This window comes from Podarcis liolepis (genome assembly GCF_965112155.1).
Source record: "Podarcis liolepis genome assembly, chromosome: 15".
NCBI lineage: Eukaryota > Metazoa > Chordata > Lepidosauria > Squamata > Lacertidae > Podarcis > Podarcis liolepis.
Window position 1 is genome coordinate 16,844,024 of NC_139566.1, and position 17,112 is coordinate 16,861,135.

The window sequence follows — 17,112 nt, forward strand, 5'->3', positions numbered from 1 at the left end:
GGGAGAGAAGGGATGGCAAACCAGGAAGGAGAGGCGGTTCGGAGAACCCCGTTGCCCTTGCGGGGACCACAATGCCTTCAAGTATCCGAAGGGCTGTCGCATGGGAGATGGAGAAGGCTTGTTCTCTGCTGCTCTGGAGAGTAGGAACCGAGCCAACAGCTTCTAATGGCAAGGAAGGAGATTCCAACTAAGCTTTCAGAGGAACTTTCTGAAGGCAAGAGCTGTTTGGCAGTGAAATGAGGCTGTGGTTAAGGGGTTGGATCAGATGGCCCCTGGAGGTCCCTTCCAACTCTACAGTTCTACGATCCCCTCCTCATCACCAAGGGCTGGAGAAGAACAAGGGCCACCCCTCGCAGACCACCCCTGCCCGTCTCAGACCACACGGCCCAAACCTGGATGGCCTGCACCAGGCGGTTGCTGAGCTCGAGGGCTGCCGACGCAGTTGAAGTGCCAAAGGAGGCTGCCCCACGCTGCAGGCCCCGGATGATCCGCCCGTCCTTGCGGTACTGCTCGATGGGCAGCCAGAAGAGGTCACGGAGGCCGTGGACTGGGAGGGAAGGAGAGAGAGAAGAGAGGGCACATGCAAGGGCAGCACCGTTGCAGGTCAGGCAAAACCATTCCCCTTTACCCAGAGGCCTATGGCTATTTAATAGTCTGTAAAAGTGTGGAGAGGCAGGACTTATGATTATGATTATTATTAGGCTGTCTCTGTCTGTATACTATGTTTTTCCATTGATGTTTTGTAATGTGTTTCTAATGTTGCACATCTCCCTGATATCTTCTGATAAAAGATGGCATGTAAATTGAATTATTATTATTATTATTATTATTATTATTATTATTATTATTATTAACTGTGCTGCTGGATCAGGCCAAAAGGGGGACTTACTTGGTCCAGCATGCTACTTTCCACCATGGCCAACTGGGTGCGCACTCCTCCCCAATGGGAAATCCACAAGCAGGGATGGGAAGGCAACAGCTCCCTCTCCCCAGCAGTTGGGTATTCAGAGGTAGACTGTGCCTGGGCCTGGTGGCTCCATCTAGTCCTCATAACAATCCTCCTGTTTGTATATGTAGATAGACAGGAAGCCTTCCAGCCCCCACCACTGCTGCCCGATACATCCCCAGGCAACCCCCTCCTCCCGCCGGACTTACAGAGCTGCACCACGGAGTGCATAGGCCCCACGCCTCCCAGGATGCCTGGCAGCTGGTTCTTACGGATGTCCGTCAGCCACTCGGTCAGGGCGTAGCTCACCACCTTCTCCACGCCCAGTAGCCTGCGGAGGCGGAGAAGGAGGAGGTCAGGGACCCCAAAGGGCAACGCCCACCAGATCCGGCCCCCCAGGCCAGTGAAGCAAGTGAAGCCGTGGGGAGGGGCTGCCAGCAGAAGTGTCTCAGGCAGCGGGATGCAGAAGCCCCCACGGCTTTTCAGCTCAGCTTGACAACAGATAAATGGGGCTGGCTCCGTTCAGATACTGGCTTCTTACTATGCACCACCAGGATGTTGGCGGGTTAGAGCCCCGCCTTGCCCTCCTCTCCACTGACACCCCCCCCGGCTACCCTAAAAAAGGTGGCTCCTCACCCGTGTCGACAGCAGAGCCTCTTGAGCTTGAGCTCAGAGCAGTTGAGCTGTGCCAGGCCGATGAGGATGCCGGCAAAGGTGCCCTAAGGAGAAACGGAGAGAATTTTTGTAGAGTGGGAAGGGACCCTGCGGGTCATCTAGGCCAACCCCCTGCAGTGCAGGAATCGCAGCTGAAGAATCCCTGGTAGGTGGCTGCTCTGCCTTGGTTTAAAAGCCTCAGGTGAAGGAGAGTCCACCACCTCCCAAGGGAGCTGTCTCCACTATCCAACAGCTCTTACCACCAGAAAGTTCTTCCTAAGAAGGGTGGACGCTGACCCAGTTGCCTCTTCCGGACAGGCACTTGCCTTCCCCACCCTCACCTTTGTTTAATCCAGGGTTTCCCAAACTTGGGTCTCCAGATGTTTTGGACTACAATTCCCATCATCCCCGACTAGCTAAGGATGGAGTTGTAGTCCAAAAACAGATGGAGACCCAAGTTTGGGAAGTCCTGGATTAATCTCTCCCCACCCCCATCCTTTCCTGGGCACAAGGGCCAGGCTTTAGAGGGGAGAAAGAGGCAGCTTGGTGGGGACCACCATGCCCTTTCTGTGGTCCTATGCCATGGGTGGGCAAACTAAGGCCCGGGGGCTGGATCCGGCTCAATTGCCTTCTAAATCCAGCCTGGGGATGGTCTGGGAATCAGCGTGTTTTTACATGAGTAAAATGTGTCCTTTTATTTAAAATGCATCTCTGGGTTATTTGTGGGGCATAGGAATTTATTCCCCCCCCCAAAATATAGTCCGCCCCCCCCCAAGGTTTGAGGGACATTGGACTGGCCGCCTGCTGAAAAAGTTTGCTGACCCCTGTCCTATGCTGAGACCCTAAAACGCAGCCCCCTTGAGTTGTCCTTTCGCAAAAGCAACATCAGCTGGAATGGATGGCTGGAAGGCGGAGAGAGACTGTGAAGCAGCTCAGCAAAGGGGTCACTCGTAGCGGACAAGGAAGTTCCCCAGGCCTGGGGAGGGAGGGACTCCTGCAGACTCACCACTTGGTCCACGGTCACATGCTTTCCCTGGTAGTCCAGCCAGATGGGCACTTCGGATGTGAACCGGAACTCTCTGGAGAGAGAGAAGCCAAGGAGAAGGGGAGGTGCTTTTTCTCTTGTGGTGGCAAAGCCCTGGCAGCAGTGCCGGCTACCACTCCAGTGGCCTGTCTACTCCAGCATCCTGTTCCCACAATGGCCGTGTACCTCTAAGGACCTAGAAAGCTAGATAGACTGCCTCTGGGCCTGGAGGTTCCATAAGCACCTGAGAAGAGCCTGCTGGATCAGGCCAACAGCCCATCTAGTCCATCATCCCGTTCCCAGGTGCCTCTGGGAAATCTTCAAGCAAGACCTCTGCCTTCCTGTGGTTTCCAGCCACTGGTATTTATAAGCATTTATTTGTCTCCAGCTGTGGAGGCAGAGAATAGCTGGGAGGGCTAGTAGCCATCGATAGCCACCTCCTCCTTCCTTCTACAGAACGCGCACCCTCCAAGCGGGGCGATGACTCTTGTATTTCCCATCTCTCATACGCATTATAAATTCTGGAGTCCCTGTGGCGTAGCGGTTAGAGTGTCAGACCTCAACCTGGGAGACCAGGGTTCAAATCCCCCCTTGGCTCACTGAGGGTGACCTTGGGACTGGTCACTGCCTCTCAGCCTAACCTACCTCACAGGGCTGTTATGGGGCAGAACAGGGGACGGGGAGAAAGAAAATGGGGAGCAGGGGAACCATAAATGCTGCCTTGAGCTCCTTGGAGGAAAAGTGGGGTGTAAATATAGTAATTGATAGAACTCTCCACTAAGACTCTGTAGGTTGGCCCTGCTGCCCCCCCAACACCCGTGCACCCCATTCTTTCTCCCTCCCCACGTCAAGCGCTTATACCGGAAGTAAATGGGCTGGTCGGAGGAGGAAGAGGAGGCGTTGGACAAGGAGCTGTTTTCGCTGGCCGTGGTCTCCATCGAGGCTGTCATCTCCCCCTCCACTCCCTCAGGCTCTTTCCCCGAGGACTCTGTGCGACCTATGGAGTGGAAGAGCAGCATTGGGCAATGAGAGAGAGAGAGATTGAGGGACGTGGGGCACCTCTGGGGGGTTCCTCTAGACAGCCTCTGCCATCCGTGTGACACTTTGGATGTTGTTGAACTACAACCCCCATCAGCCCCCAACCAGCTTGGCCAACAGGCAGCCATGGTGAGGAGGGTGGTGCGGAACTGGAGAAGCCCTCCTCCTCTAGGGAAAGGGAAAAGCTGTCCATGGAGGCACAGGTCAATTCTGTGTCCAGGGCAGCTGTCTACCAGCTCCACCTGGTACGTAGGCTGAGACCCTACCTGCCCGCGGACTGTCTCGCCGGAGTGGTGCATGCTCTGGTTATCTCCCACTTGGACTACTGCAATGCGCTCTACGTGGGGCTACCTTTGAAGGTGACCCGGAAACTAAAACTAATCCAGAATGCAGCAGCCAGACTGGTGACTGGGAGCGGCTGCCGAGACCATATAACACTGGTCTTGAAAGACCTACATTGGCTCCCAGTTCATTTCCGAGCACAATTCAAAGTGTTGGTGCTGACCTTTAAAGCCCTAAACGGCCTCGGTCCTGTATACCTGAAGGAGCGTCTCCACCCCCATCGTTCAGACCGGACACTGAGGCCCAGTGCCGAGGGCCTTCTGGCGGTTCCCTCACTGTGAGAAATGAGGTTACAGGGAACCAGGCAGAGGGCCTTCTTGATAGTGGCGTCCACCCTGTGGAATGCCCTACCGTCAGATGTCAAGGAAATAAACAACTATCCGCCTTTTAGAAGACACCTGAAGACAGCCCTGTTTAGGGAAGTTTTTAATGTTCGAAGTTTTATTCTGTTTTTAGTCCTCAGTTGAAAGCCGCCCAGAGTGGCTGGGGAAACCCAGCCATATGGGCAGGGTAGAAATAAATTTTTTTTATTAATTTTTATTAAATGAAGATCCTCCCAGGAAGCCAGACACTCACCTTCTGAGCCAGCCTCACAGGGCACGACAGGGTTAATGCTGGCAGCCACACTGGTGAAGAAGTCCTTGAGGAAGAACAAGGCATCCTGGAGTAAAAGCAAGGGGAAAGCAGGAGCCTATTATTATTATTAATTATTATTATTATTACTACTACTATTACTACTACTATTACTACTACTATTATTATTATTTAGTATTTCTATCCCACCTTTCTCCCAAGCTGGGATTCAAGGTGGCTTACAACATTTGGGAATAAAAAAAACGATAATTAAAATGCATCAAAACACATTTAGAACCAGCAATCCAAGTTTGTTTTGATCCCTGTGTATTTCATCCTGTGCCACTTCTATTTTCATAGCAGGTGTCAGGGGTTCAGGAGCAGAGACGCAGAGAAGGGAGGAGACAGAGAGCGAGGGGGAGGAATACGAAGGAAGGATGAGTGGGGATGACGACCCGAGATCACCGAGCCTGTCTAGCGAGTCCGAGGATTCCCAGAAGGGAGCGCCAGCAGCCAGAGCAAGGGGGGAGAGCAGGGGGACACCCCAGGAAGAAGGGTCCAGAGAGGGATCAGAAAGCAGCAGTTGGAGATCGGGACCCACGTTCCCAGCCGGGAGCAGCGGGGAGAAAGGGGACCAGATATCGGGCTCCGGAGACTTTCAGAAGGAGGGAGGGCATGAGTCAGGAGTAGTCACGCCCACCTCGGGGAGCGAGGAAACGATCAAGAGGAAAGTGGAGAGTTGGGCGCGCGCGCCAAGTTCAAATGTAACGGAAGCTGGCGCAGCCAGCAGCCCAGAGAGTGAACCGAGTCCCAAAGCCCGCCGCAAGGAGGCGGAAGGGTCAGGGGGGTCCGCGCCAGAAGAGAGTAGGAAAGGAGAGACCCAGGGGGGCAGGAGGACCCAGAGACGGAAGGAAAGGCGCAGGAGGTGGAGCAAGGCTAGGGTATTAAGCTGGTGCGCTAGAGGCGGAGACTCAGACGGGTCTTCGTCGTTCTGACCTAGAAGAAGTAGGGCTGCACGTTGCAGTTTGGAAATGGAACCTGTAATCCAATAAAGACTCTTTGAAACTGAACGCTGGCTGACTTGGTCCTATGTGAGCTGGGACTGGGCGGCAGCCCTGACAGTAAGACCCGTCTCTCAAGCTTCTGACACCTGATACCTCGCAGCGGAGACAGAAGCAGCTGGAGGAGGAGATCGGTGTGTGGGAGCAAGCTCACGACGGTTGGCAAAGATGACGGAAGCAGAGAAAGTTTCAGCGCTGCAACAGGCAGTTACCCAATTGAATGCGGAGGTACTGGCATCCAAGAAAAGGGAGGAGGATGTGGCAGCCGCCTACCGAGATCTCCACGCCAGGTTTGAAGCATGGGTTAAGCATGGGCAGCCAGGACCCAGACCGGAGGGGGTTGGGTTGGCACGGAGAGCAGGAGGGCTGGTGGCTCACTTCGATGGGAATTTACAACAGTACCCCAACTTTCGAGCAGATGTGATGTGCGCACTGCAACTGCTGGCAAAAGACTTTAGAGATGAGCAAGAGAAAGTGGGGTTTATACTGTCCCATTTGCATGGGGATGCGAAGGCGTGGCTGCGCAATTTGTGGAGGGATAAAGATCCGGCGCTTCAGAGTGCAGATGCCTTTATCAAAGCGATGGATGCATGTTTTTTGTCTACCATTGATGTGGATCTTGCCCGACGGGAGATTCATGGACTGAAACAAGGGAGGGCGAGCGTCCGACAGTACCACGCCCGCTTTTTTGCGCTGGTCAGTGCATTGGAATGGGACCGGGACTCGCCCCCAGTCAGGGACCTGTTCTGGGAGGGTCTCAGCTCTGCTGTGAAGGATGAAATTGCGAGGGGGGAGAGGCCCCGAAGCACGCAGGAGGTGGTCCAAAGGGCGCTGACTGTGGGGGTGAGGCTGGAAGAACGTCCATGGTGCAGAGATGAAGGACGTGGAGGGCGCGAAGCAGCGAGAAGTTTCTCTTTCGTTCCAAGGGAAGCAGCGCGTGCGCAATCCACACCTCCGCCAGGAGGGGGAGTGGAACCTATGGAAGTGGGAGGCGCCAGGGCTCAGTCAGCTAGCAGAGCCTCTGCACCGACAGCAGTCAAGACTAAACCTCCTAGAGGGACCAGGAAGTGTTACATATGCGAGAGCCCTCAACACTTGGCGAAAGAGTGTCCCCAGAGGAGCTCCAAGCACACTGCAGCCTCCGCAACGGTGAAAGTGGCCACACAATGCAGCGAAGCCCAGCAGGGAAACGACGATGTCTGGCTGGAGACAGAGGCACTGGGGCCCAGCCAGACGCATCAGTGAAGCAGTCCCCAGCGATATTGCAACCCACAGACCCCCTCCCACCCAAACCAGTAGTGCAACTCACAGCGTCTCTCCAGCTACCCAATGGAGTCACCATCGAAGTGCCGCTTTCTGTGGATTCTGGAAGCAACGCAGACTTTATAGCACAGGATTTTGTGGAGCAGCACGCTATAAAGCTGCTGCCTGCCACTCTGCCCCTGCAAGTCGTCACAGTGGATGGCAGAGAGTTGCTAGGGGGGCAGGTGGTGAAGCAGACGCCACCAATGGTGATGCAACTTGGTAACCACAGGGAAGTCATCAGTTTTAATGTCACCCGACTGTCGGACACGCCCATTGTGTTGGGCATGAGTTGGCTGGACAGGCACAGTCCAACGCTGGCTTGGTACCAGAGACAGCTGATCTTCGGCTCCTCTTACTGCGCAGAACACTGCATCCTGCCCAGGCAGGAGGGGGAGGAGGAGGACTCACAACTGCAGTTGGGAACGTTGCAAGCAGTTCCCCACAAATACGCGGACTTTCTGGAGGTCTTCTGCGAGAAAGAGGCAGACAAGCTACCACCGCACAGGCAATATGACTGCAAGATTGACCTCCTGCCAGGGGCGACGCTGCCGAAGGGGAAGCTATATTCCATGTCTGAGGACGAACTACAGGAACTCAAACAGTTCATCGATCACAATTTGCAGCGCGGTTTCATCCGGGAGTCCAGCGCAGTAGGGGGCAGTCCTGTTTTCTTCGTGAAGAAAAAGGACACGCCCCAAAAAAGATTGGTCGTGGATTACCGCCTCTTAAACAGAATGACCAAGCCCTCCGATTTCCCTATGCCCAGGATTGACGACCTGCTGGCGACGGTGCGCAAGGGACGCGTGTTCACCAAGTTGGACCTGCGAGGAGCGTACAATCTCATCCGTATGAGGGAGGGCGATGAGTGGAAGACAGCCATGTTCACGCCTCTGGGCACCTACGAATATAGAGTTATGCCTTTTGGATTGCAAAATGGCTCCCACGTTTTTCAAGCTTTTATGCATCACGTGTTGGCGGGACTCCTCTACAAGAAGTGCGTCTGCTTTCTGGATGACATCCTGATATTCTCTGACTCGCAGCGAGCACACGACCAGGACGTTCGGGAGGTGCTGAAGAGGCTGCAGCAGCATAGACTGTACGCCAAACTAGAGAAGTGCCAGTTCGACACGACGGAGGTGGATTTCTTGGGTTACAAGCTGTCGGACAAGGGGCTAGCCATGGACAGCGCCAAGGTTCGTGCGGTGTTGGATTGGAAGAGCCCGCGCAACCGGAAAGAGGTCCAGAGGTTTGTCGGATTCGCCAATTTCTATCGCAAGTTCATCAAGGGGTTCGCGATGCAGACGGCAGCTATTACGGACACGCTAAGCTCCAAGAAAAAGAAATTCATCTGGACGGAGCAGGCGGAGCGGTCCTTTCAGACACTCAAGCGTCTCTTCGCGTCGGAAGAGCAACTGCTGCATATCGACCCCAGCAGACCGCTGAGGGTGGAGACAGATGCGTCCGATAGAGCAGTGGGAGCGGTACTGCTGCAGAAGGACCCGCAGGGGGTCTGGAGGCCGGGGGCGTTCTACTCCAGAAAGCTCAGCAAGTCGGAGCAGAACTACACCATCTGGGATAGGGAGCTGCTTGCCATTCATGCAGCTTTCAAGGCGTGGAGGCACTTCCTGATCGGCGCCAAGCACACGGTGCAGGTCTGCACGGACCACAAGAATCTGGAGCACTGGCGCACGGCTCGGTTCCTGAACCAGAGGCAGATCCGTTGGGCGGAGTTCTTTGCTGACTTCAATTTCCGAATTGAGTACGTCCCGGGCGACACCAACATCATGGCGGATGCCCTGTCCCGAAAACCGCAGTACCTCGAAGAGGCGACGCCAGCGGCGGCCATGCACATCTTCGCGCCAACAGCGTGGGCGTGCGCTTCAGCCACAGTAGACCTGGATGCGGTGCGAAGGGCGTTGACGGACGACTCATTCGCGCAGGCGAAGATGGCAGAGGTGCACAAGGGCACGGCGAAGGGCGACGAGTTCCAGATATGAGACGGCTTGCTCTTACGTAAAGGGGCCGTCTACGTGCCGGGAGACGAACTTCGCGCCCGGGTACTGCAGCAGCTGCACGACGCACCCACGGCCGGGCACTTTGGCACAGAAAAAACGGTGGAATTGGTCGCAAGAGACTTTTGGTGGCCCAGACTGAGGGGGGAAGTCGCGGACTACGTCGCGAGGTGCGACACCTGCCAGAGGGCCAAGCCGGTGCACAAACCACCGGCGGGACTGCTGGAACCGCTGCAAACGCCGTTTGAACCATGGGAGAGGGTGGCCCTGGACTTTGTCACGGATCTACCCAGCTCGAGAGGCAAGACAGCTGTACTAGTGGTGGTGGACTTGTTCACCAAGATGGCACATTTCATACCGTGTGCGAAGGTGGCCACGGCAGAACAAACAGCCAAATTGTTCATAGATCACGTGTTCAAAGTGCACGGGCTGCCACGGTCTATACTGTCCGACCGCGGACGCCAGTTCATCTCGAATTTCTGGCAAAAGCTGATGGGCTTCCTGAACGTCAAGATCAACCTGACATCGGCAAGGCACCCGCAGACCAACGGGCAAGCGGAGAGGGTCAATGCCATCATGCAGCAGTACCTGAGATGCTATGCCAATCAACAGCCGGCGACGTGGGTGGATTACCTGCCGCTCGCCGAATTCGCCTACAACAACACGAAACACGTATCCACAGGGGTGACGCCGTTCTTCGCCAACAATGGGAGGAATCCCAGAACCTTCCCGGGACTGGACAGAGTGGGGGAAGGGGAACCACAGAAGGCGGACGCTTTCGCATCTGAGTTGCAAGAGGTCCACGATCAACTCAGACGGCAGCTGGAGCTGGCGAAGCACGCATACAAGGTCCAAGCTGACAAGCACAGGCGAGTTGGCGAGGAGATCCGAGTGGGAGACTGGGTCTGGTTGGCAGCCCACGCGGTGCCGACCCGATCGTTAGCCAAGAGGAAGCTAGGGCACAAGCAACTCGGTCCATACCGAGTCGAAGCGCAGATCAACCCGGTGGCTTTCCGGCTGGTGCTACCAGAGGGTTCCAGGATGCATCCGGTGTTCCACAGGTCGGTGCTCACTCCCTACAGGGCACCGCACAGGTTCCAGGAACCAGGAACGGCACCGAGTCAGTCTCCGGAGCGGACGGAGGTGGGAAGATTGCCACAGCAGGACCCCATCAACGAAGTCACGGAGATTTTGGACTCCAGATGGGGGGAAGACGGAGTAGAATATCTACTAGCAAGGGAGGGCACCCGGGCCAGTACTAATAGCTGGGTGCCGGACTACGCCTTGGAGGAACCCCTGCTCAAGGATGAGTTTCATGCCCTTTTCCCACACAGACCTATGCCAGCGGGCTTCTTCGACGACTGGTTGTTCACGCCCACGCTTTCCTCCAGCACGTTCCATGGCTTCGACTCGGAAGGGGAACCCGCACCGCGCACACGTTCCCCAGAGGGGTCACCGGAGGGTTCGGCGTCCGACAACTCGTATTGGTGGGACGATCGGCCAGAGGAGCAGTGGCGCCGGAAGTGGCAGGAGACACCAGGTCCAGCGACAGACGCAGAGACGGACATGGACGTTTGCGGGGAGGACCTTGGTTTCGAGCACGGCGGCACCGAGATGGAGGCGGAGGAGACCACCGTTGACGAACGCGGGGAGGAAGACTCGGAGGTCTTCAGTTGGCGGCCAGCAACGGGGAGCGAACTGTATCCGACATTCACTCCCGTGATGACGGAGCACCCACCAACCACCCTTGAAAGCGGGGAGGGGGGAAGGGGGGGCTTCGAGGGGGGGATGGATGTCAGGGGTTCAGGAGCAGAGACGCAGAGAAGGGAGGAGACAGAGAGCGAGGGGGAGGAATACGAAGGAAGGATGAGTGGGGATGACGACCCGAGATCACCGAGCCTGTCTAGCGAGTCCGAGGATTCCCAGAAGGGAGCGCCAGCAGCCAGAGCAAGGGGGGAGAGCAGGGGGACACCCCAGGAAGAAGGGTCCAGAGAGGGATCAGAAAGCAGCAGTTGGAGATCGGGACCCACGTTCCCAGCCGGGAGCAGCGGGGAGAAAGGGGACCAGATATCGGGCTCCGGAGACTTTCAGAAGGAGGGAGGGCATGAGTCAGGAGTAGTCACGCCCACCTCGGGGAGCGAGGAAACGATCAAGAGGAAAGTGGAGAGTTGGGCGCGCGCGCCAAGTTCAAATGTAACGGAAGCTGGCGCAGCCAGCAGCCCAGAGAGTGAACCGAGTCCCAAAGCCCGCCGCAAGGAGGCGGAAGGGTCAGGGGGGTCCGCGCCAGAAGAGAGTAGGAAAGGAGAGACCCAGGGGGGCAGGAGGACCCAGAGACGGAAGGAAAGGCGCAGGAGGTGGAGCAAGGCTAGGGTATTAAGCTGGTGCGCTAGAGGCGGAGACTCAGACGGGTCTTCGTCGTTCTGACCTAGAAGAAGTAGGGCTGCACGTTGCAGTTTGGAAATGGAACCTGTAATCCAATAAAGACTCTTTGAAACTGAACGCTGGCTGACTTGGTCCTATGTGAGCTGGGACTGGGCGGCAGCCCTGACAGCAGGCATACAATAAATCTAGCAGTTCGTAATATCAACCTTGGAAGCTCCAGCGCAGACATCTCCAGTTTGGGCAAACAGGGAGGGAGAAGAGGAGGAATCCACCCTGCTTGGTCTTGCCAGGTCCACCCCTCCCATCCCGAAAGGCTCACAAGGAAGCCGCTTCCTCTGCTGCTGGCTGCAGCCACACTCAAAGTCACTAGACACTGGACATCTGCATCAGGTCCCTCTAGGGACGGTTTCAGAGGTGTGGTGCATGGCCTTGTCTGAGCATTTCATCCACTGCCAGAGGGATGTGAGGGGGGTTACAGAACGAAGCCATTTTGATGTTGTACGGTTTCAGTTTATACACTTTATGAATAAATATACTGCACTGCATAGGCCCCCAACAACACATGCCTCTGCTGTATGTGATGCTTCAAAAAATGTGATGCTTCAAAAAGATCCCTTTGCAGAATCTATTTTATTACAATGTCTGTCCTGAGTGATCTGTTTGTTTTATTCTATTGCAATACTATGCTCCACACAGTCACTGTTTCTTATTTCTTTACCATTTGTCCTGTTTGCATGCTGCAAACTAAATGCACCTTTTTTAAAAAAACAACAAAAAGCAAAACAGCTCAGTCAGTAGAGCATGAGACCTTTCATCTCAGGGCTGTGGGTTTGAGCCCCACATTGGGCAAAAGATTCCTGCATTGCAAGTGGTCGGACCAGATGATCCTTTCCAACTCTACAATTCTACGATGCTAGGAGCAGGCCAGGCATCCGAGCCACAGGCAGCCATTGTGGCTATGCACATGCTCCTCCTGTGGGAGGGCAGGGAGTTCCCAAACAAAGTGCCCCCCACTGTCCCCTGCAGAGCACTTAACCCCACCCCACCCCTCACCTGGTCAATGTTGAGCCTGAGTGGCATCAAGGAGACACGAAGGCAGCACTCGGGCCCCCCCAGACCAGACTCAGGGCAGACGTGCAGGGCTTTGATGGTGAGCTGTGAAGAAAGAGGGGGTGGGGGTGGTCAGTCTTGCGGTGGCCCCCAGTGACAGAAGACAGGGGAGCTTTCCAGAGGCTGAGCTTCAGCAGCACCAAATCCCCCCTACCCACAAAACTGTTTCACTATCAGACTCCAGGCCAGGCTGAACTACCAGAGTCTCATCCGGCCTCCAAGATCCAGGTGGGTTTATTTTTCCCCTAACATTTATATACCGCTGATTATTGTAAGGGGGGGAGCGAACCCTTAAAGCTGATTACAAAAAGAGCAATGAAATTGCTGATAAACAGATATTTAAAACATTTGGAGAGGGATTAAAAATAAACTAAAATCAGGTTAAAACACACATCGACATTCTATGTATCCGGACAGAGTTGTCTAATCCAAAATGTCTTTAGCAGGAGTACTGTGAAGGTGCCTGCCTTCAACAGGTAGGAAGTTCCAAAGTACCACACCAAAAGGTCAATCTCTTACAAATGCAGAACGGGTATTACGTGGCACCTGCAGCAGTGCCAGTTCTGCAGCTCAAAGCGGTCGAAAGGCCCATCTTGCAAGCAAACTAGTCCCATGTTGTTAAGGGCTTTCTATGCTAATAGCAACACCATGAACCCGGGTCCAGCAGCAAACTGGCAAGCAGAAAATCTCTCCACCCAGGGGTGATATATTTGCTGACAAGGCCTGTCAGCAACCGTGCTGCAGCATTCTGCACTGACTTCAGCTTCCGGATCGAGAGCAAGGGACGTCCCCACATCAAGCGTACTGCAGTAATCTAGTACTGGAGGCCCCACCCTCCCCCAAAAATAGCATACAGGAAAGGGGAGCATCTGGACTTTTCCAGTCCAAGGAGAGGCAGAGACAGCCAAGAGCCAGGGGAGAGGTCTGCTCCTTGGTGCTCACTAGCAACGCAACCCACAACCCTCCACCTGCTCTCAGCTCCTCCTGCTGCTGCCCCCCGTACCATGTTGGAGTGGGCTCGGCGCGGCATGCACTCGCTGCTGTACAGGTAGAGGAACTTGTTGATCTGAGAGGAGGCCAGGCGGTCTCGGATCTCCAGCTCCTGGACAATGAAGACCTGTCTGGCCACGGGCTGCTCCTCCAACTCCACGGAGGGTTTCTCAGATGTGCCGCCGCTGCTGCTGCTGGGGTAAGTTTCATGTTGGAAACTCACCTGGAGAGGAGGAGAGAGGTGAGGTCACCACTTTGTCCCACTCCCCCCCTACTTGTTTTTGTGTGTGTGTTTGTTTGCCAATTAATTTTCATTCATTTTCAAATTTGCAACACATTGAAACCAAATTAAAATTAATACCGGCTTCCCCCTCTCTCAGGTATATTTCAAATTTTTGGAATCCACTTTTACATGCTGCTTATTTTACAGATTTATCCTTTTTTTAAAAAGCAAATTCCTCATCCCTCAGTCATTCCCTTTTACCAACACCCACATATATATAAAATAAAATTAATCAAGAAACGACAAGTGAGATTGCAATAATTTTAAATCGTTCGTTCGCCTCTCCAACTTGCATTTTAGTTTCATTTTCTTATCCTGGATAATTTTCAGCTTCTGCCTGTTTGTGGGCACATGTCCAGGGGAGACTTTTCCTTTCCCCCATTGATTTGATTCATTTACCTGTCCTCAAAGGAAGCTCAGGGTGGTGTATGCTGCCCCCCCCTTTTCTTCTTACAAACAACCCTAAGAGGTAGGCCGGGCCAAGAGACCAAGAATGGCCCAGGGTCACCAAGTGGGTATTTTTGGTGCGTATTGTAGTCCTAGCCCTGCACTCTCCCCCCACCCCGATGCCCCGGTGTTTCCCACCTCTTTCCTTTCAGATCTCTTGCACCCCACCAACCATTAAAGTGATTCCCTGCCTTGTAAGCACAGCAAGGGCCTTTCTGGGGAAATTTTATTTTATTTTCATCCTAAGACCTCAGGGTGGTTCACGGAATAAAATACAGGAGATGAAACATGCAAGTAATTAAAACGAAACAGCAGAACAGGAACCCACCCCTTCCTACGGGCACATTTAAAAGACCGTCTAATATTAATCAGCCAAAGGCCTGGTTGAAGAGGAACGCTTTCACCTGGCGCCTAAAAATATATATATATATACAGTGGTACCTCTGGTTGCGAACGGGATACGTTCAGGAGGCCCGTTTGCAACATGAAAAGAGCGCAACCCGCAGCGGCACATCTGCGCACACATGGGTTGTGATTCAGCACTTCTGCGCATGTGCGTGACGTCATTTTTGCGCTTCTGCGCAGGCAAAAGTGGCAAAACCCAGAAGTAACCCTTTCCGGTACTTCTGGGTTGCCGCGGGACGTAACCTGAAAGAACGTAACATGAAGCAAACGTAACGTGAGGTATGACTGTATAATGAAGGTGCCAGGTGAACCTCTCCAGGGAATCGGGGGCACCCATTTTAAACTCGAAGGAGCCCCCTGAGCAGCGAGCGAGGCCCCCCTCCTTAGCCACCAGCTCTCACCTTTGTCAGCTGGATCTCCATCAGCAGGTCGTGGATGCGGCTGGTGCCCCCCTGAGCCCGCCAGGTGTTCTGGGGCCGGTTGGTGACAGAGGAGCGGGACGGGGACGAGCGGGCGCTGGAAAGAGACGGCTTTGTCCTGGAGAAGGTGGGGCGGAAAAAGATGGGGAGCGAGAGCTTGTTAAAGTCAACAGATGAGGCTTGCTCCTCTGCCCCGCCAGCCGTAAGAACATACTCGAAAAGCCTGCTGGGCGGATGGCAAATGGCCTGTCTGGTCCAGCATCCCATTCTCATAAATGGCCAGCTAGATGCGTCAACAGGAAACCGGCAAGCACAGGAAAACTTTCCCTCCTTTTGGTTTCCAGAAACTGGCACAGGCAACTCCCCATTTATGTGGGGGGCCTCTGTGCGTGTAGCTTGTAACTGAAATCGTGTGTATTGGGAAGACCCTGGGGAGTCCTAGTGGCTTGCAAGGAGACCCCTCCCCAGAGTCCAAAGAGGATGTCCTCTTTGGGCTCTAGGGTCTCCTCACAAGCCAGAAGGGAGGCGGGGCTTGCACCACTGACGTGCAGGGAGGGAGTGACGGCTGCTGCACTTCCCCGCATGTCAGCTGTTAGGCAGGGAGGCTTCAACAAAGACATCCTCTTCAGGCTCTAGGGATGGTCTCCTTGCGAACCAAGAGGACCTTCTGGGGTGGGGTAGGGGATTAAATTAAAAAAACAGGTGGCAGAGCTGTTAGCGTGAAAGGTTAATGGCGGATTCCCTCCGAGCTCCGGAGGGAATCGGCTCTGTGGAAGACGGGTCCTGCCGAGAGGGTTTGAGAGAGATTTGAGGGCCTCGGACGTGAGAGCTCCAGGCTGAGAACTGATAGATTGATGGATATTTTTGGGGGATCGAAACCGGGAAAGGGGGGGTGAGAGTTTTGGAACCTAAAGGGTGTATAATTATATGTTGTTTTTTGTTATTTTGTTTTGCAATTAATATAAAAAATTGGGAAATTCATGGAAGGGAATTTGGGTCGACCTTAGAAAAGGACGTAAATGATGAGTATTGTTGTTTAACTGAGGTCTATAAGTTAAATCTGGTTAAATAAGATGAATTAAGTAAAATATTAATAAGGTAAAAGCTGGGGATAAGAACTTGCTGAGCTAACTATTGAAATTGGGATGCAAGAAGGGGTGGGGTGGGGAAGTCAGGGAAAGAGGTTAAGAAATTAAGGATTTAAAGTTATATTTGTTATTTGTGTTGTGTTTGTCTGGTTGTCTGTGTTTTTGTGTTTGTCTTAAAAATATGTGAAACTTTAATAAAAATTTATTAAAAAAATAGGTAGGCAGCTGAGGGCGAGCGGCTCACCTGGGTGAGTGGGCATGGCCAGAGGCAGAGCGCCCCAGCCCAAAGTCCCTCCCGCCATAGAGATGCCAGACCACCGAGATCTCCCGCATCATCACCCGGCTCTCGGGGACCGGGAAGCGCGAGGGGGCCTTCAGGAGGTCCGTGCTCCCCAGGGGGCGGGAGAAGTGCCCCTCCTGGATGCGAACGGGGCCTTCCAAGAGCTTCGTCACTACCGGCTCCCCGTCTCGGGGCTGCAGAGAGAGGAAGCAAGAGGCAGGATCAGAGCACATAGTTTCCAGAAACTGGTATCCAGCTGTGGAGGCAGAGCAGAGCCATCAAGAACGCCTCTTAAAAACCATCCAAGTTGGAAGCTATCCATGCCTTCAGAGAGGTGGTTCAGCAAGGGCCCTTGGCTTTGCTAAATCCACAGAAATAAAGGCCTGGCTCCAGAGACAGCAGATGGCCTGAGGCTTGGCACTCTCCTTGCAGAAAGGCCAGTCCGTACCGGGATTCCTGTGCCTGGGGCATCCAGGATGCAGAAGTCGTCCGTGGCTTCGCTCTCGCCCTCGCTGTCCTCCGAAGGGCTGAAGTCCAGCCCCTCCCCAACGGGGGTGGGTGGTGGGGCCGGGGTCTTTCCTGCCTTGCCCATGGCTCCGTTCTCCCCGGGGAACAGGTAGACAGAAACCGGGGACGGCTGCCGCCTGAGCCCAGAGTCACCTAGGAAAGGGGGAAAGGTGATATTAAACAGGGCAAGCCCCTCTCAAGTTGTGTTCCTCCCAGCTCTGAGCCACCTTCCACTGCCTGGGAGGA

At 54.3% G+C, this 17,112-nt stretch overlaps 1 protein-coding gene across 1 annotated transcript in view; it reads right to left on the bottom strand.

Moving 5' to 3' along the window:
* ATG2A (autophagy related 2A) overlaps positions 1 to 17,112 on the bottom strand; it is a 40,483-nt gene that overhangs the window by 1,935 nt on the left and 21,436 nt on the right. Inside the window, 11 exon segments of the mRNA XM_083477869.1 lie at positions 393 to 547; positions 1,156 to 1,277; positions 1,583 to 1,665; positions 2,607 to 2,679; positions 3,486 to 3,621; positions 4,581 to 4,665; positions 12,391 to 12,492; positions 13,451 to 13,660; positions 14,974 to 15,109; positions 16,324 to 16,553; positions 16,808 to 17,019. Of these exon segments, the coding sequence (XP_083333995.1) occupies positions 393 to 547; positions 1,156 to 1,277; positions 1,583 to 1,665; positions 2,607 to 2,679; positions 3,486 to 3,621; positions 4,581 to 4,665; positions 12,391 to 12,492; positions 13,451 to 13,660; positions 14,974 to 15,109; positions 16,324 to 16,553; positions 16,808 to 17,019 (1,544 nt within the window).